The sequence below is a fragment of the Erinaceus europaeus genome, chromosome 6 (genome assembly GCF_950295315.1).
Source record: "Erinaceus europaeus chromosome 6, mEriEur2.1, whole genome shotgun sequence".
NCBI lineage: Eukaryota > Metazoa > Chordata > Mammalia > Eulipotyphla > Erinaceidae > Erinaceus > Erinaceus europaeus.
In genome coordinates this window covers 17,746,578-17,771,934 of record NC_080167.1, presented here as the reverse complement: position 1 = coordinate 17,771,934, position 25,357 = coordinate 17,746,578, and the positions used below count along the sequence as shown (strand labels likewise).

Here is a 25,357-nt window from a genome sequence, read left to right as displayed (position 1 = left end):
GAGAAGGAGAGACAAAGAGAGATACCTGCAGACCTGCACTGGTCTCACTAGTGAAGCTTCTCCTACAGGTGTGGAGTTGGGGCTTGAACCCGTTAACACGAACCCTTGTTCATGTTAACATGTGCACCAGCCAACTGTGCCACCAGCTGAGTTCATGGAATTTCACTTTGTTATTATTATGATGATTTTTTTTTTTTCTATCAGGCTTATCACTGGGGCTCTGTGTCTGTATGACAAATCCTCTGTTCTCGGTGTTCATTTTCTCCCCACTTCTTCATAAAAATTTTGACAGAAACTGAAGGGAGGTATAGATAGCATAATGTTTATGCAAAGAGACTCTAATGCTTGAGGCTCTAAAACCCCAGGTTCAATCCCCTCAAGCACCGTAGACTAGAGCTGAGCATTACTCTGGTAAAAACAAGTAAATAAACAAGTAAATAGAGAGAGAGAGAGAGAGAGAGAGAGAGAGAGAGACTTGCAAACCTACTTCACCACTTGTGAAGCTTCTGCCATCCTGGTGTGGAGCAGGGCCTTGAACCTGGGTCCTTGCGCAGAGTAAGGTGTCTGCTCAACCGGGTGCACCACTGGCTGACCCCCTCCTGTGATTTTAAGTCTTTCCCCCTCCTGACTCCTGACTTTTGGGACATTGTCTGGGAGCCTCCCCTCTCTTTCTGCTCACGGTCCCAACTTACAGCAGGGTGGCTGTGTCCTTTGTTAAGTCCCCCAGGCGGGGACCCCTGGCTGGGTGTCAGGGAAGGGCACTGTGGTCCATACTCTCAGGTCAGCCGCCTACACAGCCTGAGACCTCCCAAGTGTGGTGCGCTCCCATCCAGGACAGCATGGGGCGACAGTGGTTGTGCCCCTGGGGAGTGGGTGGCCGAGCCAGTGGGCACAGGTGTAGGCAGGGGGTTGTGCCCAGGTGCCCACCAAATTGTGTCCCTCACCCCACCCCTTCTTCCACACCTGCAGCTCAACTACTGGCACTCGGACCAGTGCAACATGATCAACGGCACCTCAGGGCAGATGTGGGCACCCTTCATGACCCCCGAGTCCTCTCTGGAGTTCTATAGCCCCGAGGCCTGCCGGTAACTGCCCTGATGGGGAGGGGTCTCTCGAACCTGGGGCCTTCCTGGCACACCGTAGGAGCTTGGTGTGTGCACTTGACCTAGGTGCCTCCGTGAACCCTCCAGCTGCCGGCCGTGCCCATGGCTCCTGGTGGCCAGGAAGTGACCAGGCAGTGCGGCCGCTCTTTGGTCGCCAGCATTTCGGCCTTGAAGACTTTGTGGGGGCTGAAAGATGCAGTAAAGACAGAGGGGATTCTAGAACCTTCTCTGGGTTTGCACACAGCATGGGTATGGGGAAAGGCAGGCAGGGGTTATACCCCATACAGGATGCTAGGTTTTTGGTTTTTTTTTTAACATTTTTTTAAATTTATTTTTTGAAATCAGTTTTCCCCCTTTTGTAGCCCTTGTTTTCTTATTGTTGTTGTTGTTGATGTCATCTTTGTTGGATAGGACAGAGAGAAATGGAGAGAGGAGGGGGAGAGAGAGAGAGGGAGAGAAAGATAGACACCTGCAGACCTGCTTCACCACCTGTGAAGTGACTCCCCTGCAGATGGGGAGCCAGGGGCTCGAACTGGGATCTTTGTGCCGGTCATTGCGCTTGGCGCAGGATGCTAGGTTTTATTGTTGATCAGACTGGAAGTGGCTGCAGGATTCTGTATTATTATCTTTTTATTATTATTATTTTTATCGCTGGGACTTGATATCTAGAAATTGTGTAAACTGACTCCATTGTTCCTGATTGCTATTTCTTTTTCTTTTTCCTTATTCTGGCAGAGAGAGAGAGGGAAAGAGAGAGAGAAGGGGAGAGAGACCTGCAGCCCTGCTCTACCACTTGTGAAGCTTCCCCCTGCAGGTGGGGAGTAGAAGCTTGAACCTGGGTCATTGCACATGGTAACTTATGTGCTCTACTGGGTGGGTGTGCCACTGGCCAGCCCTCTTCCTGTTCTATTTTATTTTGGATAGAGACAGAGAAAAACTGAAATGGAAGGGGAAGATAGAGACAGAGACACCTGCAGCACTGCTTCACGTGTAAAGCTTCCTCTCTGCAGGTGGGGACCAGGGGCTTGAACCTGGGGCCTTGTGCACTGTAAAGTGTGCCCCTTCTTTTTTTATTGAGAGAGAGATGAGAGCATTGTTCCACCACTTAATCTTCCTCCCTTTCTTTCTCTCTTTCCTACTAGAGCTGTCATTTTTGGTGGGCATTTTCCCTTTATATATTTTTTTTCTTTCACTTTATTGGATAGGAGAGAGAGACACTGAATGAGATGGGGAGAAAGAGAGACACCTGCAGCCCTGCTTCACTGCATGTAAAGCATGCCCCCTGCACATGGGGAGCAGGGACTCAAACCCAGGTCCTTCTGCATGGTGATATGTGCACTCAACCAGGGGCGCCACTGCCCAACCCAGTTTTTTGTCTTAATGTGGTGCCGTGGATTAAACCCAAGATGCCACCGCCTGGAGCCTGCATTCTGTTCTTGTTTGAAAACTCCGCCTGACAGTGGAGGGTTTGGTTGATCCGAATAGGGTTGGGGAGGTGGTGGTGGGACCCTGGGCTACCCCCAGCAGCCTCTGTCATGGCTGCCTGGGCATCATCCCTCCCTCTGCGTCCCCTGCAGGTCCATGAGGCTCACCTTCAAGGAGACGGGGGTGTACGAGGGCATCCCCATCTACCGCTTCGTGGCTCCCAACACCCTGTTTGCCAACGGCTCCGTGTACCCGCCCAACGAGGGCTTCTGCCCCTGCCGGGAGTCAGGCATCATGAACGTCAGCACCTGCCGCTTCAGTACGTGTCACCCTGGGTGAGGTGGGGCGGGCCAGGGGGTGAAGGGTGGCTTATTCCCTCATCTCTGGTCTCTGGACTCCTGATAATCCAGTTAGGCTGGAGATAGTGAGGATGGCAGACAGATAATGTGGGAGACATGCTGTGTCTGGTACTTGCTACTGCCAACAACCACCCTCCCGTTTCCTGGTCTAGAGCAACACAAGCTATTCACCCCCCGGAAGTCCTGCCGTTCAGTTGCTTGACTGAGACCCTGGCGCTGACAGGCCAGCTTCTAGAAGTCGCTGCAGTGCCTGCACTCCAGCCCCCTGCCTCCCTCTTCCATGCCTCCACCGTCAGTGTGCTCTGACCCCACCCCTGTGATCCTGTCTCGTTCTCTGGTTGTCTTTTGTTCCCCTCTGCTGCTTCCAAGGACTGGGCCCACTGTAGAGTCTAGAACATTCTCTCCTCTTTTTTTTTTTTTTTTTTGCCCCCAGGATTATCATTGGGGCTCGGTGCCTGCACTAGGAACCCACTGCTTATGGCAGCCATTTTTTACAAAGTCTCACACACTGCAGCTTTAATTCTGTCTGCAGGGCCTGCTTCCTCATGACGTGCAGTGTAAGCCAGCCCCCCCCCCCAATGGTGCAGGATGGGGATACCTCTGTGGCATATTTGGACATCCACCCCACCCCCCCCATATAGCCGGATATGGAGCTGGATAACGAGGCTTTGTGGCTGAGATTGTAGTCAGGAATGATGGTTGGTGCCTGCTCAGTAGCCTTTGGCTTTGTCTTGTTTTGTTTTGTTTTGTTTTTTGGCACAGAGAGAGGCCACAAGACTGAAGCTTCCTCCAGTGCAGTGCAGACAGGGCTTGAACCTGGGTCACTTGTGTGGCATAGGAGTGCACTACCCAAGTGAGCTATTTCACTGACCTTTTTTTTAAAAAAAAAAATTAATTAATTAATTAATTATTTTTGCTTCCAGGGTTATCTCTGGGGCTCGGTGCCTGCACTACGAATCCACTGCCCCTGGAGGCCATTTTTCCTACTTTGTTGTCCTTGTTGTTGTATTTATTGTTATTGTTGTCATTGCTGTTGTTGTTGGACAGGACAGAGAGAAACGGAGAGAGGAGGGGAGATAGAGAGGGGGAGAGAAAGACAGACACCTGCAGACCTGCTTCACTGCCTGTGAAGCGACCCCCTACAGGTGGAGAGCCGGGGGCTCCTTACGTCAGTTCCTGCGCTTCCACACCATGTGCACTTATCCCACTGCGATACCGCCCAGCCCCCTGATTTAATTTTTTATTTTTTAAAAATATTTTTAAACTTGATTTTATAGGACAGAGAAAAATTGAAAGGGAAAGGAGGTGGAGAAAGGAAAGACACCTACAGCCCTGCTTCGCCACTCGTGAAGTTTTCCTCCCGCAGGTGGGGAACAGGGGCTTGAACCCAGGTCCATGTGCATAGTAACATATGCACTTAACCAGATGTGCCACTGCCTAGCCCCTTATTTATTTTTAAAATGAAAAATATATATTTCTTGATTTATTAAAGACAGCGATAAAGGGGGAGAAAAACAGATGCACTGCCTTGCTGCTCGTGAAACTCCCCTCTTCAGGTGGAGAACAAGGACTTGAACCTAGCTCCTAGCACCTTATGGCAAGCAGCTCAACCGGGTGCATTACTGCTCTGCCCCTAAATTTTATTATTATATTTTACTGTTGTTTTTACCAGAGCACTGATCAGCTCTGGCTTATGGTGGTGCTTGGGATTGAACTGGGTGGTGCTTCAGGCATGAGAGTCTTTTTACATAACCATTGTGTTATCTCCCCAGCCCTCTAAATTTTATTTTTTTAATGATTTTTTTTTTAACCTCCAGAGTTATCACTACTGGGGCTTGGTGCCTACACTACGAATCCACTGCTCCTGGGGGATATTTTTTCCCCTTTGTTGCCCTTGTTATCGTTGTTGTTATTATTATTGTTGTTATTGCTGTTGTTATTGTTAGATAGGACAGAGAGAAATGGAGAGAGGAGAAGACAGAGGGGGAGAGAGACACCCGCAGACCTGCTTCACCACTTGTGAAGCGACCCCCCTGCAGGTGGGGACCCGGGGGGTTGAACCAGGATCCTTAAGCCAGCCCTTGTGCTTAGCTCCATGTGCGCTTAACCCACTGCGCTACCACCCAGCCCCTAAATTTTATTTTTTTAATCTTTTATCATTTATTGGCTAGAGACAGAAACTGAGAAGGAAAGAGGTAGATAGAGAGGGAGAGAGGCCAGAGACCCGCTTCACTGCTCAAAGCTTCCCTTGCCAGGTGCAGACCAGAGTCTTGAACTTGGGTCCTTGTGCACTGTAATGTGTGTGCTTAGCCAGGTGCGCCACCTTCTGGCCCCCTCCCTGACTTTTTTAAGTGTAAATATAAATCTGTTGGTGCAGCTACAGTGTGTAGGGAAGTTCTCTTTTACAACATGTGCTAGGGTAACTTCAGTCACTTGGCTTAGCAAATGTTAACTTATGTGGTGTTGTCACGGGGCTTCACTTCTACATCTTCCCAAGGTGGGTGTCACCATAATTGACCCTCTTTCTTTGTGACTACCACCTGCCACCCATCCCCTGACTGTCCCAGGTGTCACCACACTTGCTGATGCTGCCCACTGCTGGGAGAGCCCTGTCCCCTGAGGGCTGTGTGCTGGCCACCTCCTGCAGGAGGCCTGCTCTGATTGGCTAAATTTCCTTCACATCCCACTCTGCTTTCTTGGTGTTCACTGCTCCCTGAAGTTACTGTATGTTATTATCATTCTTTGGGGAAAAAAACAACAGCATTTTAAAGAGAGAGCACCCATACTGTCCAGCTCTGGCTTGTACCACTGGGAATTGAACCTGGGATCTCAGAGCCTCAAGCATGAAAGTCCTTTTTTTCCCCCCTTGTCTTTTTACCATTTATTTCTCTTCTTCTTCTTCTTTCTTTCTCTCTCTTTCTTTTTTCTTTCTCTCACCAGCAAGGTTAACACTGGGGCTCAGGGCATGCACTATGAATCCACAGCTCCCTGCAGCCCTTCCTACCTTCTTTCCTTCCTTCCTTCCTTCCTTCCTTCCTTCCTTCCTTCCTTTCCCTCTCCCTTCCTTCGTTCCTTTCCCTCTCTCTCTCTCTCTCTCTCTCTTTCTCTCTTTCTCTTTCCATTTTGTTTGATAGGACAGAGAAGAATTGAGAAAGGAAGGGGAGATAGAGACACCTGTAGACCTGCTTCTCCGCTTGTGAAGCGTTTCCCCCTGAAGGTGGGGAGTGGAGCGTCAAACCTGGGTCCTTGTGCATAGTAATATGTGCTCTCACCTGGGTGCACCCCTGCCCAGCCCTCTATTTTATGTATTGCAAGAGGCAGTGAGAAGAAGGGAGGGATGGAGAGAGAGAAGGAATGGGCAGTCAGCACCACTTCAGGGCATGCAGTGCTGGGGATTGAATTTAGAGCCTCGGGCATGCAAGTCCAGTGCTCTGTCAGTTACACCACTTCCCCAGCTGCCAAGCATGAATGAGAATCCTGTGTAATCATGATGCTGTCTGCACCATCACCACCACCACCACCACCACCACCATCATCATCATCGTTATTTTTCTTATGTTTAGACAGAGGGCAGGTGGGATGGGAGAAGAGACACCACAGCATTGCTCCACCGATGGCGAAGCTTCCTCTGTGTACTCCTGTCTTTTTGACCCTGGTTGTGTCTGGTACTTCACTTCTGGTGACACATGTCTGCCTTTCTTTTCTTTTCTTTTTTTTTTTTAATATTTATTTATTCCTTTTTGTTGCCCTTTTTTTTTAATTGTTGTAGTTATTGTTGTTGTTGTTGGGTAGGACAGAGAGAAATGGAGAGAGGAGGGGAAGACAGAGGGGGAGAGAAAGACAGACACCTGCAGACCTGCTTCACCGCCTGTGAAGCGACTCCCCTGCAGGTGGGGAACGTGTCTGCCTTTCTATGGCTTTTGATCTGGAAATAAGAATCTTTTGGTCTGGAGATAAGAACCTGGTGTATGTATGTGGGGGGGGGGGGTGAAGGGGGAGGGCTTGAAAATCTCAGACCCAGAGCACTCCCTCTCCGCCCAGCTCCCTGCAGGAGGCAGACTTGCCCAGGGGAGTCCTTTGATCGCAGTTCCTGCTGAGGATGAGTAATTAGGCCTGACTTAGATGCCATCAAGCTGTAAATTCATTAGCCTTATTACCTGGGCGGGCCTCTCACAATCTGTAAATAAAGTAGAAACACCTGCAGGAGCGGGGAGATAGCGCTGCTTAGAGCACAGACCTTGCGTGGCCGGTCCTCCGAGTCCACCTGTAGGCACCAGCACCCAGCACGTGCCAGACCTGAGCGGTGCTCTGCCTCTCTTCCCTGCTCATCAAAATGAACGGGGGAGAGAGAGAGAGAGAGAGAGAGAGAGAGCGCCACACTTGTACATAGACTAAGAGAAAGCGGGAGGGAGCAGGGGTAGACAGCGTAATGGTTATGCAAAGACTCATGCCCGAGGCTCCAAAGTCCCAGGTTCTATCCCTCACACCACCATATATGTCAGAGCTAAGCAGTGCTAGTAAAAACAAAACAAAACAAAACAAAAACATAAAATAGTGGCTGGGCGCTGGTGCACCTGGTTGAGCACACATGCTACAATGTGCAAGGACCCAGGTTCAAGCCCTTGTTCTCCAACTACAGGGGGAAAGCTTCACAAGTGGTAATGCAGGTGTCTGTCTCTCTCCCTCTCTGTCTCCCCCTTCCTCTTGATTTCTGGCCGTCTCTATCCCATAAATAAAAAAGATAATTTAAAAAGTTAAAAAATAAATAACTAAAAATAAAAATTAAATTAAAAAAGAGAGAGAGAGAAAGAGAGAGGGAGAGACAGCACAACACTGAGCTTCCCCCCAGGGCTCTAGTTCTCCCGTGCGGTGTGTGCCAGGGGCTCAGACCCGAGCCGGGAGCATGGCGAAGCAAGAGTCCTTCTGGTAGGCCCCTCGCCAAACCGAGAGCTTCCTTCTCAGACTCAGCTCATCCGGGGCCGGGCCGTGGCGCGCTCAGTTGAGTGCACACTTGACCATGTAACGAGGAGCCGGTTTCAAGCCCACGATCCCCACCTGCAGGGGCGAAACTTCATAAACAGTGAAGCAGGTCTGCAGGTGTCTCTTTGTCTCTCTCCTTCTCTGTCTCAATCATAAATGAAACAGCTGATTCGAGGAAGCGCAGGGTCGTGTAGCCAAATCAAGTTCCATTCTCCTCCCCTCCCAAGGAGGTCTTGTTTCTCCTGGCAGCCCACCTCCCTCCTGGGGGCCCTCCCCGAGCCTCACACTACCAGTCTGCTCTCTGTCTCTGTGTCTCTGTGTCTCTGTGTGTCTTGAACTTCCCACGAGCCTTGGAGAGACGCCAACTCTTCCTCCTCACTCCTCTCGCCTGCCAGGCCCCCTCGACATTTGTCCCCTGTGGTGAGGGTGCCTTGGCTTCCAGCCTCGCCTTTCAGGATTGGACTCTGTCACAGAGGGGGGTCTCCGTCCATCTGTCCATCTGTCTCTGTCGGTCGGTTGGGAGAGCCGCAGCAGAGCAGGTGTGTGGGCCTGGCCTGGCACACTGGCTTCTGCTCTCTGCCCTTGGGCTGCTCCATGGAACCCAGGCTCCACACCCCCACCTGCTGGTCTGGCCTTTGCGCCCTCCCTCCCTCCCTCCCTCCCTTCCTTCCTTCCTTCCTTCCTTCCTTTCTTCCTCTCTCTGGTTTGTGGTTCCCTCACCTCTGCAAGCCCTCCTCCCCCACCATCTTCCCCTCCCTCCTCACCCACTTGAGTCAGATCTGTCAGCTCCTCGTCCCTGCTCTTCTCCTCAGCACGGAGCCTTGTCCTGCTGCCTGGTGACCATCGCTTGCACTTGGTCACTTTGGGGTTCCCTCCACCCCCACAGACATGCTCCCCTGTCCTGATGTCCCTTCCCCACCACCCCACTGCCTTCCAGATGCACCCCTGTTCCTGTCGCACCCTCACTTCTACAACGCTGACCCTGTGCTGGCTGAGGCGGTGACAGGCCTGGACCCCAACCCCGAGGAGCACTCCCTGTTCCTGGATGTGCACCCGGTGAGGCACTTTGACCACCTGAGGGGGCGGGGTGGGTGCATCCCTGCTCCCCTGTAGGGAGCTCCTCGGGCTGGGGAGGTGGGACCTTTCTTTGGCATCAACTGAGTCCAAACAGTCACACAGCCCACGGGGACACCGCTCCCCACCTTGACCCTGGCTCCAGGACTCAAAGGCTTCATTATCTCTCTGGGAGAATATTGTCTCTGTCAGAGGCTCATAAAGCAGTAAATTAATTAGGAGTTATCAGCTGCTAATTAGCCAGAGACTACCCTCGGACAGAGCCCAGACGCCGGCATGACCTCTGGACGCCCATAGGCGGGTGGGAGTGTCTGTCCCATGTGGGGTTCTGTCCAGGGAGGAGCAGGAGGCACAGGTGTCATGCACATGACCCTCCTGGGATTTGGTATATCACCCTCCAACCTTTGCTTTGCACGGTGCCCACTCCCACTTGGTGGTTTCTTGCGTCGGTCCCCAAGCTCAGCAAGTGTCAGTTTCCAGAACGGATGGGCTCCAGGCCTCGCTGGAAACCCCTCCGCTTGGCACTTGCTGCTGCTAATTTTCATGGTTCCTGAGTCCAGCTGCTGAGTCTCTCTGTCTTCTTTCTCTCTCTCTCTCTTCTATATATTGGGAACAGGTGGTGGAGCACCTGTTACAATGCAAAAGGACCCAGGTTCAAGCCCTTGGTCACCACCTGCAGGGGGAAAGCTTTGCGAGTGGTGAAGCAGTGCTGCAGGTGTCTCTCTGTCTCTCTCCTCTATCTCTCTCTTCCTTCTCAATTTCTGTCTGTCTCTATCCAATAAGTAAATAAAGATAATACAAAACATTTTTAAAAACCTAATATATTTATGACTTTTATTTTATTGGGTAGAGGCAGAGAGAAATTGAGGGGATGGGGAGCTAGACAGGGAGGGAAGGAGGGAGAGAGAAAGAGAAGGAGAGAGAGAGAGACCTGCAGCTCGCCTTACTGCTCATGAAGTCACCGCTGCTCCTTTCCCTTGTTAATATTAATGACTAAGTGTCAGGCCGAAGGGACACACGGAGCCAGGTGAGCCCAGGGAGCAGGTGTGTGTGGCCCCAGAGTTCCCTCCCCAGCTCCCAGGGGATATGCTCTGGGTGACCCGGCACTTGTGGAATGTTCCCTGCTGACGAGGCTCCCTGGAGGCTTGAGGTCACCCTCCTAAGTCCCAGATCCCCAGACTTTCAAGGTCAGACACACACACACACACACACACACACACACACACACACACACTTTGTTGCTGTTCATGGTACTTTTGTGTGGTTTGGGGAATCAAACCCAGGGCCTCAACTGCATATCGAGCCACCTCCCAACCCCATCAGTGACATTTATTCATGACAGAGACTGAAATTGGGAGGGGAGGGGGAGATCAATGGAGAAACTCCTGCAACCCTGCTCCACCACTCGTGAAGCTTGCCCCCTGCAGCTGGGGACCAGGGACTTGAACCTGGCTCCTTGTGCACTATAATGTGTGCACTCAACCAGATGCACCACTGCCTGGGCCCAGATCTTTCTTTCTTTTTTTTTCTTCTTTCTTTTTAAAGAGTTTATTTATTAATGATAAAGATAGGAGAGAGGGAAAGAACCAGACATCACTCTGGTACATGTGCTGCTGGGGATTGAACTCAGGACCTCATGCTTGAGAGGCCAGTGTCTTAGCCACTGTGCCACCTCCCAGACCACTCTTTCTTTTAAACATTTTTTTAAATGATTTTTCTAATTATTTTTATTTATTTATTGGATAGAGACAGCCAGAAATCAAGAAGGGGAGAGAGAGAGAGACCTGCAACACTGCTTTACCACTCGCAAAGCTTTCCTCCTACAGGTGGGGACTGAGGCTTGAACCCAGGTCTTTGCACATTGTAACATGCACTCAACTAGGTGCACCACCACCTGGTCCCAATATAGTGGTTTTTGTTTGTTTGTTTTTACCAGAGTCCTGCTTAGCTCTGGCTTATGGTGGTGTGCAGGGCTTGAATCTGGGACTTTGGAGCCTCAGGCATGAGAGTCTATTTGCATAACTATTATGCTGTCTTCCCTCTGCCTCCTGGCCCCAGATCTTTCTGTTGAGAAAGAGGGAGAGTGAATGTGAGCCCAGAACACTGCTTTGTCACGTGTGGCACTGGGACTTGAACCCTGGCCCTTACACTTGCAAGTCCTGTGCTCTTCCCACTGAGCCGCCTCCCCACCCAGACCGAGGCCTTCTATAGGGAAGGAGGCGGGATTTGAAGCTGTTTGGGAAAACTACATATCCAGAAAGGCCTGGAAGTCCCCGGGCTGTGGGGGAGGAGGGGCAGGGGTCCCGGGGCTCCAGGCCACGCCCCTCACGTGCTTGTTGCCTCAGGTCACGGGCATTCCCATGAACTGTTCTGTGAAGCTGCAGCTCAGCCTCTTCATCAAGGCCATCAGAGGCATCGGGTGAGTGGTTCTGGGGGGTAGGGCCCTGGGGGGGGCAGGGTGCCGAGTCCAGTGACCCTCCTGGGAACTGGGCTGGGCTGGATGTGAGTGTGGGATGGGCCCCAAAATACAAGGCCAAGCCCCCTCCCCAGCGTGCTGACACCCCTGATCAAGAGGCCCCCCTTTCTCTCAGCCCTTGCCCCTCCCCCGGGGCCGAAGGAGTTAGTGGGCATGCTCTTCCCAAATCCTGTTCTCCTGTCCACAGAGGACCAGAAGTGAGTCCGGACAGAAGCAGGTGTTGGAGAGAGGAGGCTGACCCAGCGGCGGGCTGTGCCTTTTCACCTGCTGGGGTGGTGGGGGGACGTGTCTGTCTGATAGCTGTGCTGCTTAGTTAACAGCATGGGCTGAGAAAGAGACCCCAGCAGCATTCAGGCGTCTTCAGTGCCAGGCATCAACCTCTGCCAGCCAGGCTGCCTCCCTGCTGGATCTTTTTATTCACTCGTTCGTCATCGTCTTAGAGTTTGCTGGGTGTGGGCTGACTTGTTCAGATAGAGACGGAGAAGTTGGGGTGGGGTGGGGGAGGTGCCTCAGGCACCAAAGCTTCCTCCAGTGAGAAGTGGGAGCTGGGTTTGAACCTGGGTCACGTATAGGGCAAAGCAGTGCACTGTTCAAGTGAACCATTTTGTCAGCCAGCCTCGTTAGTGAGGCGTTTTTTTTTTTGTTTGTTTTGTTTTTGCCAGGGCACTACTCAGCTCTGACTTCACGGAGTCACGTAGTGCTAAGGATTAATCCTGGTACTTTGGTGTCTGAGGCAGGAAAATCTGTTGCACTCCTGATGCTGATGTCTCCCCAGCCCAGTGATTGTTTTTTATTTTATTTATTTATTTTTTATTGGATAGAGACAGAAATTGGAGGGGAGATAGAGAGGAAGAGAAAGAGATGTCTTCAGTCCTGTTTCACCACTCAGGAAGCTTTTTCCCACTGCAGGTGGGGACCAGGGGCCTGAACTTGGGTCCTTGTGCACTGTAATGTGTGCACCTAACTAGGTGCACCGCCTCCTGGCCCCAGTTGTTTTTTACGCTGGCATGAAATTCTAGCATGTGGCTCGAGCCCGTTTTACTGAGCAGCTGGTGGACGCCTGGGGGTTTCCTTGTCCCAGCCCCTATGGGTAAAACTCCACGAATGTCCCTGGGGTGTTTCTGTGTGGGTGTGTGCTGTGGTGTCTGGGGAGAGGGCAGGGGTGCTCTGTTGAGCTGTGGGAGGCAGACATCTGCAGCCCTGCTTCACCACTTGTGAAGCTTCCCCCGTGTGGGTGGGGACCAGGGGTTTGAACCCCAGTCCTCTTGCATTGTAGCATGTGCATTCAACTGGGTGGCCCCTTGATTTTTATCTTATTAGATAGGGACAGAGAGAACTTGAGGGGAGGGGGAGATAGAGACAGAGACACCTGCAGACTTGTCTCAACACTTCTGAAGCTTCCCCTCTGTAGGCTGGGACTAGCGGCTTGAACTCAGGTCCTTGCATAGTTACAAGAGCACCCTACTATGTGTGCCACCACCCAGCTTCTCCCTTGTTTGGCTTTTTTTTTTTTTTGCCTCCAGGGTTATTGCTGGGGCTCAGTGCCTGCACCACAAATCCACTGCTCCTGGAGGCTATTTTTCCCCCTTTTGTTGCCCTTGCTATTTTTATCATTGTAGTTATTATTGTTGTTGTTAATAGATGATTTTGTTGTTGGATAGGACAGAGAGAAATGAAGAGAGGAGGAGAGAAAGATAGACAGACACCTGCAGACCTGCTTTCACCACCTGTGAAGCACTCCCCTGCAGGTGGGGAGCCGGGGTCTTGAACCAGGATCCTTAAGCCAGTCCTTGTGCTTAGCGCCATGTGTGCTTAACCCACTGCACTACTGCCTGCCCCCCCGACAGTCATGCTCTTAAGTTTCTCTTATTTTGCAAGTCAGCAATTGATTTTTTAAATAATTTTTTAAAATATTTATTTATTCCCTTTTGTTGCCCTTGTTGTTTTTTATTGTTGTTGTTATTGTTGTTGTCGGTGTTGGATAGGACAGAGAGAAATGGAGAGACGAGGGGAAGACAGAGGGAGGAGAGAAAGATAGACACCTGCAGACCTACTTCACCACCTTTGAAGTGACTCCCCTACACGAGGGGAGCCGGGGGCTCGAACCAGGCCCCATGCGCTTTGTGCCATGTGCGCTTAACCTGCTTTATTACTGCCCAACTCGCCTGATTTTTTTTTTTAAAGATAACTGAGTGAGGGGAAACAGCTGCAAAAAGACTTCCATACCTGAGGTTCCAAGGTCCTAGGCTCAACCCCCAGCATCACCATAAGCTAGAGTTGAGCAGTGTTCTAGTTAAAAAAAAAAAAAAGAAAAGAAAAAAAGAACTGGGTGGTGCATACCCTGTTGTGCAGCCTGGTTGAACGCACATGTTACAGTGCACAAGGACCTGGGTTCGAGCCCCTGGACCTCACCTGTAGGAGGAAATCTTTGTAAGTGGTGAAGCAGTGTTGCAGGCATCTCTATCTCTTTCCCTCTCTATCACCCCCTCTCCTCTTGATTTCTGGCTGTGTCTATGCAACATATAAAGATAATACAAGGGGGTTGGGTGGTAGTGCAGTGGGTTAAGTGCATGGTGCTAAGCACAAGGACTGGTGTAAGGATCCCCATTTGAGTCCCCGGCTCCCCACCTGCAGGGGAGTCCTTCACAAGCAGTGAAGCAGGTCTGCAGTTGTCTATCTTATTAACTCCCCTTCTCTGTCTTCCCCATCTCTCTCCATTTCTCTTTGTCCTATCCAAGAACAACGACATCAATAACTACAACAACAATAAATACAATAAGGGCAACAAAAAATAAATTCTAATGTTTTAAAAAAAGGTAATACAAAAATTATTTTTTTAAGTTTATTAATCAGAACCGGCGCATCACTCAGACATATGCAATGCTTGGGACTGAACTCCGGACCTCATGCCTGAAAGTCCAGTGCTTTCCCCACTGTGCCACCTCCTAGCAATTGAACTTGAACTCACATGTATGCAGTTTCTGTTTCAGTTCCTGTCACCACATAGGCTGGAGTGGTGCTATCTCATTAGAACAAAGAAAACTTAGTTTCTGTCATCATTTTTCAAGCACGTGACTTCTGTCCTCTGATGCCGAGGCAGCTGGAGCTCCAGCCATTGCATCTGCCTCCCAGCCACAGCCATCTCTTAGCTGTGTCAGCTGCCTCCCCAATTGTCCCAAATATGCTTCTGGCAGCATTTCATTAGCCAGGACCTGGTCACACAGTGTCACCCACTAAGCCACCCTGTCAGGGTATCAGGTTGTGGTCGGGAACCCCCACTCTCCCAGGCTGGAATTGGATCCTCTATACCTGCTGCTCTCAGTGGCTCCCCAGCACCGTCCTTGACACCCCCCCCCACCACCACCACCAGCAGCAGCAGCTCACTCTCTGTCTTCTGCTTCTCTCCAGGCAAACGGGGAAAATCGCGCCCGTGGTGCTGCCCATGCTGTGGTTTGGTGAGGTGAGCTGGCTCCCTCGTTGGTCTATCCGGAGTGGGGGAGCCTGGGAGAGCCCCTGGGGTGGGGGTAGGGGGTGAGCAGAGAAGGCCGGGCGGCAGCTACACAGGGATATTGCCCCCGCAGGCGGAGCTGGGAGAAACTGTCACTTCTCTGGCTCTGGAGGCGAATAATCTTACTCATGCACATGACGACTGCTTGTTTTGTTTTGCTTCATGCTGACAGCTCCCCTCACCCACCTGCTTTTTCTGGAGAGAGAAATAGAGCGAGCTGGGGAACGAGAAAAGGCAAGAAGAGACATTGCCGCACCACTCCACTGCACATGAAACCACCCCATGCAGATGTTTGTGTGTGGGGACTGGGGCCTTGAACCCGAGTCCTTGGGCAAGGTCAGGTGTGGGTGTGCTCTCTGCCCTGTGAGCCATCTCCTGGTCCCTACACGGCCACCTCTGAGGTGAAGGCAGTTTCCGTGGTGTCAGCTTTTCCTCTGGACTTTCTGTCTTTGTTTTTATTTATTTTTAAAATGATTTTGATATATATTTTAAACCTTATTTACTTTACTTGATAGAGCAGAGAGGGGAGATGGAGAGGGAGAGAGACACCTACAGCCCTGCTTCACCACTTGTGAAGCTTTCCCCCAACAGGTGGGAACTGGGGACTTGAAATGGTTCCTTGTGTATGGTAATAAGTGCACTTAACAAAGTGTGTCATCGACTGGCCCCCTTTTCTTTATTTTTAAATATTTTATTTATTTTTTAGTGAAAATGATAGGAAAGAAAGGGAACCAGAATATCACTCTAGGACGTGTGCTGCTGGGGACTGAACTCGGAACCTCATGCTTGAAAGCCAAATACTTTATCCACTGTGCCACCTCCCAGACCACAAACATTTTATTTCATCTTATTTTTTTAGTTATTTTTTTGTTAAAGTCCAGTTCACCTTTTTTTTCTTAATATTTGTTTATTCCCTTTTGTTGCCCTTTTTTTTTATTGTTGTAGTTATTATTGTTGTTATTGATGTGATTGTTGGATAGGACAGAGAGAAATGGAGAGAGGAGGGGAAGACATAGAGGAGGAGAGAAAGATAGACACCTACTTATTTTTATAGACTTATTTATTTAGGAAAGAAAAAAGAGAAAAAGAGGACAGGGGTAGATAGCATAATGGTTATGCAAAGAGACTTTCATGCCTGAGGCTTCAAAGTCCCAGGTTCAGTTCCTTGCACCACCATAAACCAGAGCTGAGCAGTGCTCTGGTCAACAAAATTAAAAAGAAAGAGAGACCCCGGCTCCCCACCTGCAGGAGAGTAGCTTTACAGGTGGTAAAGCAGGTCTGCAGGTATCTATTTTTCTCTCCCTCTCTCTGTCTTCCCCTCCTCTCTCCATTTCTCTCTGTCCTATCTAACAATGACATAAAAACAACAATAATAACTACAACAACAATTAAAACAACAAGGGCAACAAAGGGAAAATAAATAAATATTTAAAAATTAAAAAAAAAAAAAAAAAGAAAGAGAGAGAGATATCCAGAGCATCACGGTGGCACACTCGATGCTAGGGATTGAACTTGGGACCTCATGCTCCAGAGTCCAGTGCTTTATCCACCTTCCCTCCCCACAGCTTTCCTGGGCCCCCTCTGCACTGGCTTGTGAATAAAGCCGGGTGAGCTCGCAGATGGCCTCTACCAACTCCCTTTGTGCTCAGACTGATAGGCACTGGTGGAGATGGCGCCCTGCCCCAAGCAGGCACTTGGGGACGTGCCGGTCCCCTGTCTCTGGTGCCTTCCTCCGGGAGCCCTTTAGTACTGATTTGGGCTCAGTGAGTGGATGGAGACAGAGAGAGAACACCCAGGTCGGTTCCTGGAGTCCAGGCTTGGAAGGGCTAGATCACCGTGTTCACATCCCATTGGCCAGAACAAGGTCACATGACCCTTGCTGACTACAAGGGTGACTGGGAAATATGGGCGGCCATGGTGGCTTCAGCACAGACCCAGCAGGGGGTTGGCGGCAGGAAAGGCTTGTCGTGGGGACGGGCCCCATCCTTTCTGTCCTGTCCCCTCCCTGCAGAGCGGAGCAATGGAAGGCGAGCCCCTTCAGACCTTCTACAAGCAGCTGGTGCTGGTGCCCAAGGTGCTACAGTACGCCCAGTACGTGCTGCTGGGCCTGGGCTGCTTCCTGCTGCTCATCTTCGCAGTCTACGAGATCTTAGTCCAGGTAGGGGGTGTCCGCTTGCCCTTGGGCTGTGACTGGAGGTTGGTTCTGTCTCTCCAGCCCCCTCTCCCACACCCCCCCTCCCTCTCTGGGCAGCATCCCCTTGTCCCTGCCCAGATAGGGAGCCTCTGTGAGTCTGGGGCCTCTGCTTTCTGTCTGTATCGCCTCTTCTCTGCCTCTTCTGGGGGCGGGGGGGGGGGAGGGGAGGGGAGGGTCCCTCCCTGGGGAGGTGCTGCAGGTGCATTTGGTGAGATGGGAGCTGGGATGCTCATCTGGTCGGCACACCTGGCCGGGGCTCTGTCAGCACAGGGCGGGGGGAGGGCGGTGACAGTGATGTCCCTGCTGAGTTCCAGTTGGGGAGACAGACAGAAAATTTGGTGGGTGACAGAAGCTACAGTTTCTGGGTGACAGGCACGTGACGGACAGGGCCACATGTGTGTCTTCACTTGTCCAGTAGCCACACAGAGCACAGACCCAGCTTTCAGCTCTGCTTGGCTTAGCCCAGACTATCCAAGCAGCCTGGCCACGGCAGCAGGTGGTCAGGACAGGAAGCAGACACACTGAACTGCGATACCTTTCCCTGCCCGGTATGCCTTTGAGGTCCCGTGGGTCTGACGTGGTGACAGGTTGCACTGACTGTTTCATAGACATGTGTGGCTTCTGGGAAGGACAGCCAGCGTCTACAGGGGCTGGGGACACAGGGATCTATGAGTGTAAAGAGGGTGTCAGGAGCAGCTCCCCTGAAGAGAGTTTCAACTCAGCTGTGAGTGTGGAGCAGTAGGAAGAGTGCTCTCTAGCAAAAGGGTCCCCTTAGGAAAGGTGCTCCCCAGAGAGTGTCCCCTTAGGAAAAGTGCTCCCTAGGGAGAGTGCACGCTAGGATAAATGTTCCCAGCAAGAGTACTCCCCTGTGAAAAGTGCTCCCCAGTAAGAGTGCTCCCCTAGGAAAAGTGTTCTCCAGAGAGAGAGGGTGCTCCCCTGGGAAAAAAATGCTCCCCTAGGAAGAAGTGTGCTCTCCAGTAAGAGTATTCCCGGCAAGAATGCTCCCCTAGGAAAAGTGCTCCCTAGAAAGAGTGTCCCTAGGAAGAGTACTCCCCAGTAAGAGTGTTCCCCAGGAAAACCATACACCAGGGAGACAGCTCTAGGATGGGGAATGGCCTGGGAACAGAGCTAGGGGACTGGTGGGGAGTGAGCAGGGATGGTGGAGGGCTGGGAGGTGGGGTCTAAGAGGTGACAGAGGGACACCACACTGGGCTCCAGAGAATTGATTCCAAGGGTGACAGGAAGCTTCTGGAAGCTTCTCAAGAGAGTGACTGATGGCGTCCGACTCAGTGGACGCAGTGAGGAGGCCCAGGTGAGTGAGGACGGAGGAACAGGTGGGGGTGGATGTTTCCTGAAGGGAGTGGAAGGAAAAAGAGGAGAGGAGGCAAGGACAACAAATCTTTAGTTCGTTCATTCATTCATTCATTCATTCGCTCACTCGTTGATTCACCGACATGCCTTCCCCACCTCTTTTACCTTGAGCCGCTGCACCCAGTTTGAAGGGTACAGAAAAGACTTGAACTTCGGGTCTGGAGACTAAGGGCCAAGACAGACATTACACAGTCGTGGTCACACAGGAGGAGCCGCTGCTCTGTGGCTGGGAGCCTTGAAGGGCCCGTGGCTCCAGGAAGCAGAAAGCTGCCCTGGTGACTGCCACCCACCCCCAGGCTGTGCTGGGGGACCAGGGGATGGGAGGGTGTGGGGCTGCCTGGCTGCCATGCTTGCTTTCCAGTTTCCTCTTTCCCCTTTTTTCTTGAAGGCAGCTTGCATGCTTGCTGGCCACACTAAGCCTTTCCCGAACTTTCTCTAGCTTCCAGACCTCTAACGGAGATGCCCCTCTGAACCCTCCTCTTTCACTAGGGGAACCTGGTTTGCAGGTGTACCTGGCTCGCTGGAGCTGGAGGCCCTGATGATTAGTGCTGTCCCTTCCTCTGTCCCTGCCCCAGTCTGGGCTGTCCCTCCAGCAAGCAGGAGGAACTCTACAGATCACCTACTGATTATTTATTATAGCTTGGGAAGGTGGGCCAGAAGCCACAGCCTCCAGGTGCTGGGCACTACCCAAAAACACAGCCACATGTGGGGGACAGAGGAAGCAAAAAAGGACAGAAGTCCCAGCCCCAGCCCCAAATGTTCCAAACTCAGCACAGCATCTGTGACAGTCGGCTGAGGGGTTCCCTCCCCTCCACATTTCACTGGGTGTGGGGGGTTGAAAGAGGGGGGTGCAAAGTCAATGGCCTCTGTCCCATCCATCCTGCACTTCCTGGCTCTGCAGGGCTTGTGTCTTCCATGTTTTGGCATGTTTGTCCTGCTTCGGGGGGAAAAAAAAAAAAAACAGAAAGAAAAGAAAAACAAACCCCGAACAATCACAGGCTGGAGAGTTTACCATTCCCATCATTCTTCTAGAAGGAAAAACAAAATAAAACAAAAATCTGAAACTCCCACCCACCAGGGATGGCCTTACTTAGTTTCTGCCCACCCTGTCTGTTGACCAAGGCTGGCACCCATGTCTCCCCTGGTGACGGGCACTAAACCTCCCCCCCTCCCCCGCCATGATGGTTTTATGGCCTGGTGAGAAAGAACCCCAGGACCGTGCGAGCGCTTGGGGTCTGGCCGTGATGGCGACTATAATTAGCTTGGTTATCTTCTAGGGGAGATGCTATTTATTTTGGAGTAGTAGTAAAAAGGGCCCAAAGGACAAGGAGGCCATGCAGGCCTATTCTGAATCCCTGATGACCTCCGCGCCCAAGGGCACAGTGCTGCAGGAGGCGAGACTGTAGGTGGGTACCAGGTAACACCCCCCCAAGCGGGTAGAACCCCCACTCTGGATGCTGCACCTTTCCCCACCCCCCTTCTTCAACCGGAATATAGGTAGAATGGAGAAGTGTGCGTGCGTGTGCGTGTGTGTGTGTGTAGACACTGTGGGGTGGCCGTTTCTTTCGTCCCTGTTGGCAGCAGGCACTGGCAGTCCCACCCTCTTGGGCCTGGGGCTCCTCTGGGAGAGTTGGTTGAAAAATGCAGATTCCCAGGCCATGGCAGGGGACCGCATTCTAGAAGCCTTGGTCCAAATAAACCCAGAATGACTGGCCTGAGAGAAAGGAACTGAGGCAGCCAGTGACCAGGAAGCCGAACCCTAAATTCACTAAATTCACCCCTAGTTAACCAATGACGACACGGGGCCTGGGGGAGGCAGCAGTATAGCTCATCTGGGTCGTGCGCTGCTTTGCCACACGCACAGCCCAGGTTCGAGCCCGACCCACCCACTGCATTGGAGGAAGTATCAGTGCTGTGGTCTCTCTCACTCTCTGTTTCTCTGCCTTCTCTGTCTCTGAAACAAACAGAAGCAACAAGAGAGACCTGGTAGGGTTTACAACTGAGGTTGACAAAGCTAGCTGTTCAGCTTGAGGCATTTATGGGGGACACACATGCTGTGCATGCAAAATTCACTTCTAACCAGAAGTGCTGGCTGGGTGGGCAGCCTCCCTGGGGGGGGGGGGGGAAGGTGGTGTCCTGGGAGTGATCTTCCTCTGTATTCAAGTGCCATTCTGTGTGGTGGGCGGACTCTGAGGTTCTGGGACGGGAGGGAGGGCCGAACTGAGGTGCTGTTCTCCTGGCAGACTCCTGGGGTTCACTAGCACCCCAAGAGCCAGGGAGCTGGAGTCAGGCAACAGCCCTGTTCTTGGGGGCCAGCTGGCCGCCTACAGTCCCCTCCCAGTCAGGCCTGGAGGAGGCAGTCAGACCCCAAGGAAAAGTGGGTAAGCGGAAGAGGGAAGGGAGGAGGGGGTGGGGGGAACCCTTCTCCTGTCCCCCCCACCACCCTTGGAGTAGCCAGGCAGGGCCTGACCCCAAGCAGGTTGAGCATTAAGTGGTGACTGTCTAAGGGCAGCGGTCCCCAGTCTTGGGGACAACTCCCATGGCTTTTCTGCAGAATTTGTTTGGCTGCAGCCCTGCTGCCCCCACCCCTGTGGAGACTTGGGAAAAGGAATGTAGGGTCTGACTCGCTTCTTGCACAGTCAGAGCTGCTGGCCCTGAGGTCTGGGCCTCGTGACTGTAGCTCCTAAGATCTAGCAAGGATGTCCTGCACCTCCCCCCACCCCACATACACACACACACACACACACACACACAACCACCCTCCACCCCAAAAGAACAAGCAAAATGGGGCTCTCCTCTTGATTTAGCCAGCCACACCTGACTTTTAAGCCTTGAGGAGGAGAGGTTATTATTATTATTATTATTCCCTTTTGCTGCCCTTGTTTTATTGTTGTAGTTATTATTGTTGTCATTGTTGTTGGATAGGACAGAGAGAAATGGAGAGAGGAGGGGAAGACGGGGAGAGAAAGACACCTACAGACCTGCTTCGCCACCTGTGAAGCGACTCCCCTGCAGGTGGGGAGCCGGGGGCTCGAACCGGGATCCTTATGCCGGTCCTTGCGCTTTGCGCCACCTGCGCTTAACCCGCTGCGCCACCGCCCGACTCCCAGGAGGAGAGGTTTTTTTTCTTCCTTCTGGAAGGCAGACTGGCTCTGCCCCAGGGGCCCCATGCCCTAGAGAGGTAGGTACCCTCTGGAGTGGGGACTTCAGACTGGTGGGGGTCGGGGCTTCAGCCCTGAGGTCCTTGCAGGGTGGGTGCTGGGTTTTAGGGGGCCAGGAGGCACCACAGCTGGCCCTCCAGGGGGTCCAGAAGGCAAGAAGTTTGTGTAGTTAATGAAGACCTAGGGCAGAGGGTGTGGCAGGCCCCCCAAACACCCTCCTCTGGCTGGGTACCGTTGGGCAGTGAACAACCTGGGTGGCCATACAGGACACCATCTCTTGAGGGAATAGTCCTTGGGCTTTTATCTTTCTGCTTTTTTTTTTTTTAAATATATATATATATATACATTTATTTAGGAGCTAGAGATAGCATAATGGTTACTCATGCTTGAGGCTTCAAAGTCCCAGGTACAAACTCCCACACTACCATAAGCCAGAGCTGATCAATGTTCTGGTTAATATATTTGTATATACACACACACACATACGGGAGTTGGGCGGTAAAGCAGGTCTGCAGATGTCTTTCTCTCCCCTCTGTCTTCCCCTCCTCTCTCCTTTTCTCTCTGTCCTATCCAACAACGACATCAATAACAACAACAATAACAGCAAGGGCAACAACAGGGAATATATATACCACATCACTCTGGCACAAGCAATGCTAGGAATTGAATGGAGTTCCCACTGTGCTGTCCTGGCCTTATCTTCTCCTTCATCTCCCTCCCTTTCCAAGTCCTCCCTCCTGGGCTAAAGGGGAGTGGGAGGGAGCTGGAGGAGGGAGGAAGCTACTCCACATTCTGACTCCCCAGTCCCTTCCTTGGGAAAGACCACAGCCAAGGGAGCCTCCTGGTTTTTGCTGGGTGCCAGCCTCTCTCAGTCTGGCCTGAGCCTGCAGTCCAGGACCAGGCTGCACCATGCTGCCCCCCTGTGGTAGTTATAGGAAGTGTGGCATCTGGCTTAGTCCAGGAACCTTGGATCTGTCCTCAGGAACCCCGCCTGGCCTTCTGTCCCCACTGTGTGGTTAGAGGGGCAGCCACAAAGGGACCCAGCATTTGGGGCTCCCCAGACATTGGGCTGAGGAGTCTGGAAAGACAATAAGAGGGCTAGGGGGTGGGGGGAGGATGTCACTTAAAAATTTTTTTCACCTAAATATTTTTTGAGACTTCTTTTTTTTAAAGTTTTATTAGTTGTTTATAAAATTATAACAAGGGTGTAGGGGCTGGGTGGTGGTGCACCTGGTAGAGTGTATGGAGTTCAAGCCCCCATCCTCACCTGCTGGAGGGAAATTTCATGAGTGGTGAAGCAGGGCTGCAAGTGTCTCCCTCACTCACTATCTCCCCCCCCTCAATTTTTCTGTCCTATATATAAAAAAAAAAAAAAGACAGAGCTTCACACCATACCCACCCCATTCTAATAGTAACCACCACAGGGGATCTTTATTTCTATTTATTCTTTTAGAAATATTTATTTATCTATTTATTTATTTATGAGCAAGAGAGAGAAGCAGAACATCATTCTGCCATATGCAATGTCAGGGATTGGACCCAGGACCTTGTTTGCCTGAGTCCCAACACCTCAATCCCCAGCACCACCGTCAATCAGAGATGAGCAGTACTCTGGCTAAAAAAGAAAAGGAAAAAAAGAAGAGAGAGAAAAGGCCAGGATATAATTGCCAGGCTTGGATCCCCTCACCCAGGCTCCCCAGCAGTGATCCTCGGTGTTTGGTCTTGACCCTTTGCTGTTCCTACCCTTTGTCACCCCCCCCCATGGGGTGTGGTCCTTCCCCTCCCTCCTGGTCTGTGTCTCCCTGCCCAGAGCTAAGTGTGTTGCTCTCGCTCTGTGTGTGGCTGGCTCGTGGGGGGTGAGGGGGTGCCACCCTGTGATGGTCTGCAGACGCCCTGTCCTCTCATGGACATTCCAGTGGCCTCCTGTTGGGTTTGTGTGTGTTATCTGCAGACCCCAACTCCTTGCCCTGCCCTCCATCTGGACAAACCATATTCCTCGGGGTCCCAGGGTCCCCATTTCTGAAAGGGACCTGGCACAGGGCATGGAGAGAGGGGCTGGCTGAGTGAGCCAAGGAGGCAAGGGTTCTCTGGAGCCACATCCTACGGGCTGCCTCTAGGACTACCCCTGGGAGGCTGTGGGGCAGGGGGTGGGGTTTAGTGACCAGGCTCAGTGACCCAGCCCCTCCCCCTATCTCCACAGACTCCTGTCGGTGCCTCAAGCCAGCTCCAGTCAGCTGCCCAGCCAAAACAGCCTGCTAGCCCCTGCACCCCGCTTCTTCAGGACGCTCCCAGCAGGCCACTGGCCAGCCCCCCAGTCTGAGAGCCCCTGCACACACACGGCACACCCCCATCTCCCGAGCACACACATGCGCAGGTGGTGCAGACACACTCAGGGATGCAGCCACTGCTGAGGACTCATCAACAGGGCCTGTTCTGGAACCTTCTCTCCAAGAGACCCAAACTGCTGGACGGCAGGTGCCGTGGCCGCTGAGTCTACCCCACCCTGTTGGGGCGGGCGGTCGAGGCTCATCTGTTCAGTCATGGGGCCCAGCTCCCAATGACTCACCTCCTCTCCCCAGCTGTCTTCCTCATGGTTGAGAAACACTGCACACCCCTTGGTGGCTCGTCCCCCTCATAAGGGGTCCCTGAGAACACCCTGAGCCCAAGATAACAGCTGCTCCCTCAGGCTCCCTGCCTGATCTCCCTCAAGTCCACTCAGGCACCAGACTTGGGTGCCTGGGTCTCCTTCCTCCAGCTGACACTGACCATCCTGACACAGAGCAAAGGTGGCAGGAGGGCCAGCCCTCAGCTTTCAGGTGCCAGGAGAGATGCCAGGGGGCCCCAGCACCCAGGTTTTTACTCAAGTGGTCGACCTTCCACCTGGTGCTCCTGCTCCCCAGGGCAAATCTCATCTCTTTTCTACTGGAAGATAAATAACTTTTGTTGTATTTGGAAAAGAATTCACAATTGAAAACATTGACATAATAAATCTTTTTTAAAAGTAAGTGATGGTGTCTGCACTTGTTTGCTGGGCTGGGGCCTCTGGGATGGGGTGCTCCAGGCTGGTCTTTTCTTAATCTTTTTTTTTTTTTTTTTAATATTTATTTGGGAGTCAGTGGTAGTGCAGTGGATTAAGCGCAGGTGGCGCAAAGCACAAGGACCAGCATAAGGATCCTGGTTCGATCCCCCGGCTCCCCACCTGCAGGGGAGTCGCTTCATAGGTGGTGAAGCAGGTCTTCAGGTGTCTATCTCTCCCCCTCTGTCTTCCCCTTCTCTCTCCATTTCTATCTGTCCTACCCAACAACAACGACATCAATAATTACAACAATAAAACAAGGACAACAAAAGGGAATAAATATTAAAAAAATTTTTTTAATTGTTTTATTGTTGTAGTTATTACTGTTGTTGTTGGGTAGGACAGAGAGAAGTGGAGAGAGGAGGGGAAGACAGAGGGGGAGAGAAAGATAGACACCTGCAGACCTGTTTCACCGCCTGTGAAGTGACTCCACTACAGGTGGTGAGCTGGGAGCTCGAACCGGGATCCTTGTACCGGTCCTTGCACTTCGTGCCATGTGCGCTTAACCCGCTGTACTACCGCCCAACTCCCCCCACTGTTCTTTTTTTATTGGATAGGACTGAGAGGGGAGGGGGAGATAGAGAGGGAGAGATAGACACCTGCAGACCTGCTTTGCCATTTCTCTCCCCC

At 51.9% G+C, this 25,357-nt stretch overlaps 1 protein-coding gene and 1 long non-coding RNA gene across 4 annotated transcripts in view; both read left to right on the top strand.

Annotated features, from left to right (window-relative positions):
• SCARB1 (scavenger receptor class B member 1) overlaps positions 1–24,656 on the top strand; it is a 74,915-nt gene extending 50,259 nt beyond the window's left edge. For 2 of the 3 annotated variants that reach the window (XM_007539770.3, XM_060193292.1), the window contains exons 6-13: positions 970–1,085; positions 2,681–2,847; positions 8,805–8,923; positions 11,287–11,360; positions 14,826–14,877; positions 16,937–17,083; positions 19,768–19,896; positions 23,852–24,656. In XM_007539770.3, the coding sequence (XP_007539832.1) occupies positions 970–1,085; positions 2,681–2,847; positions 8,805–8,923; positions 11,287–11,360; positions 14,826–14,877; positions 16,937–17,083; positions 19,768–19,896 (804 nt within the window). In that variant the 3' untranslated portion in view covers positions 23,852–24,656. The remainder of the gene's footprint in view (positions 1–969; positions 1,086–2,680; positions 2,848–8,804; positions 8,924–11,286; positions 11,361–14,825; positions 14,878–16,936; positions 17,084–19,767; positions 19,897–23,851) is intronic. The other variant, XM_016184938.2, reaches the window with a different exon arrangement.
• Positions 17,090–18,674, top strand: LOC132539097 (uncharacterized). The gene is made up of 2 exons (XR_009550411.1): positions 17,090–17,946; positions 18,010–18,674. It is a non-coding gene; the product is annotated as an uncharacterized LOC132539097 (long non-coding RNA).
• Positions 24,657–25,357: the final 701 nt, after the last annotated feature.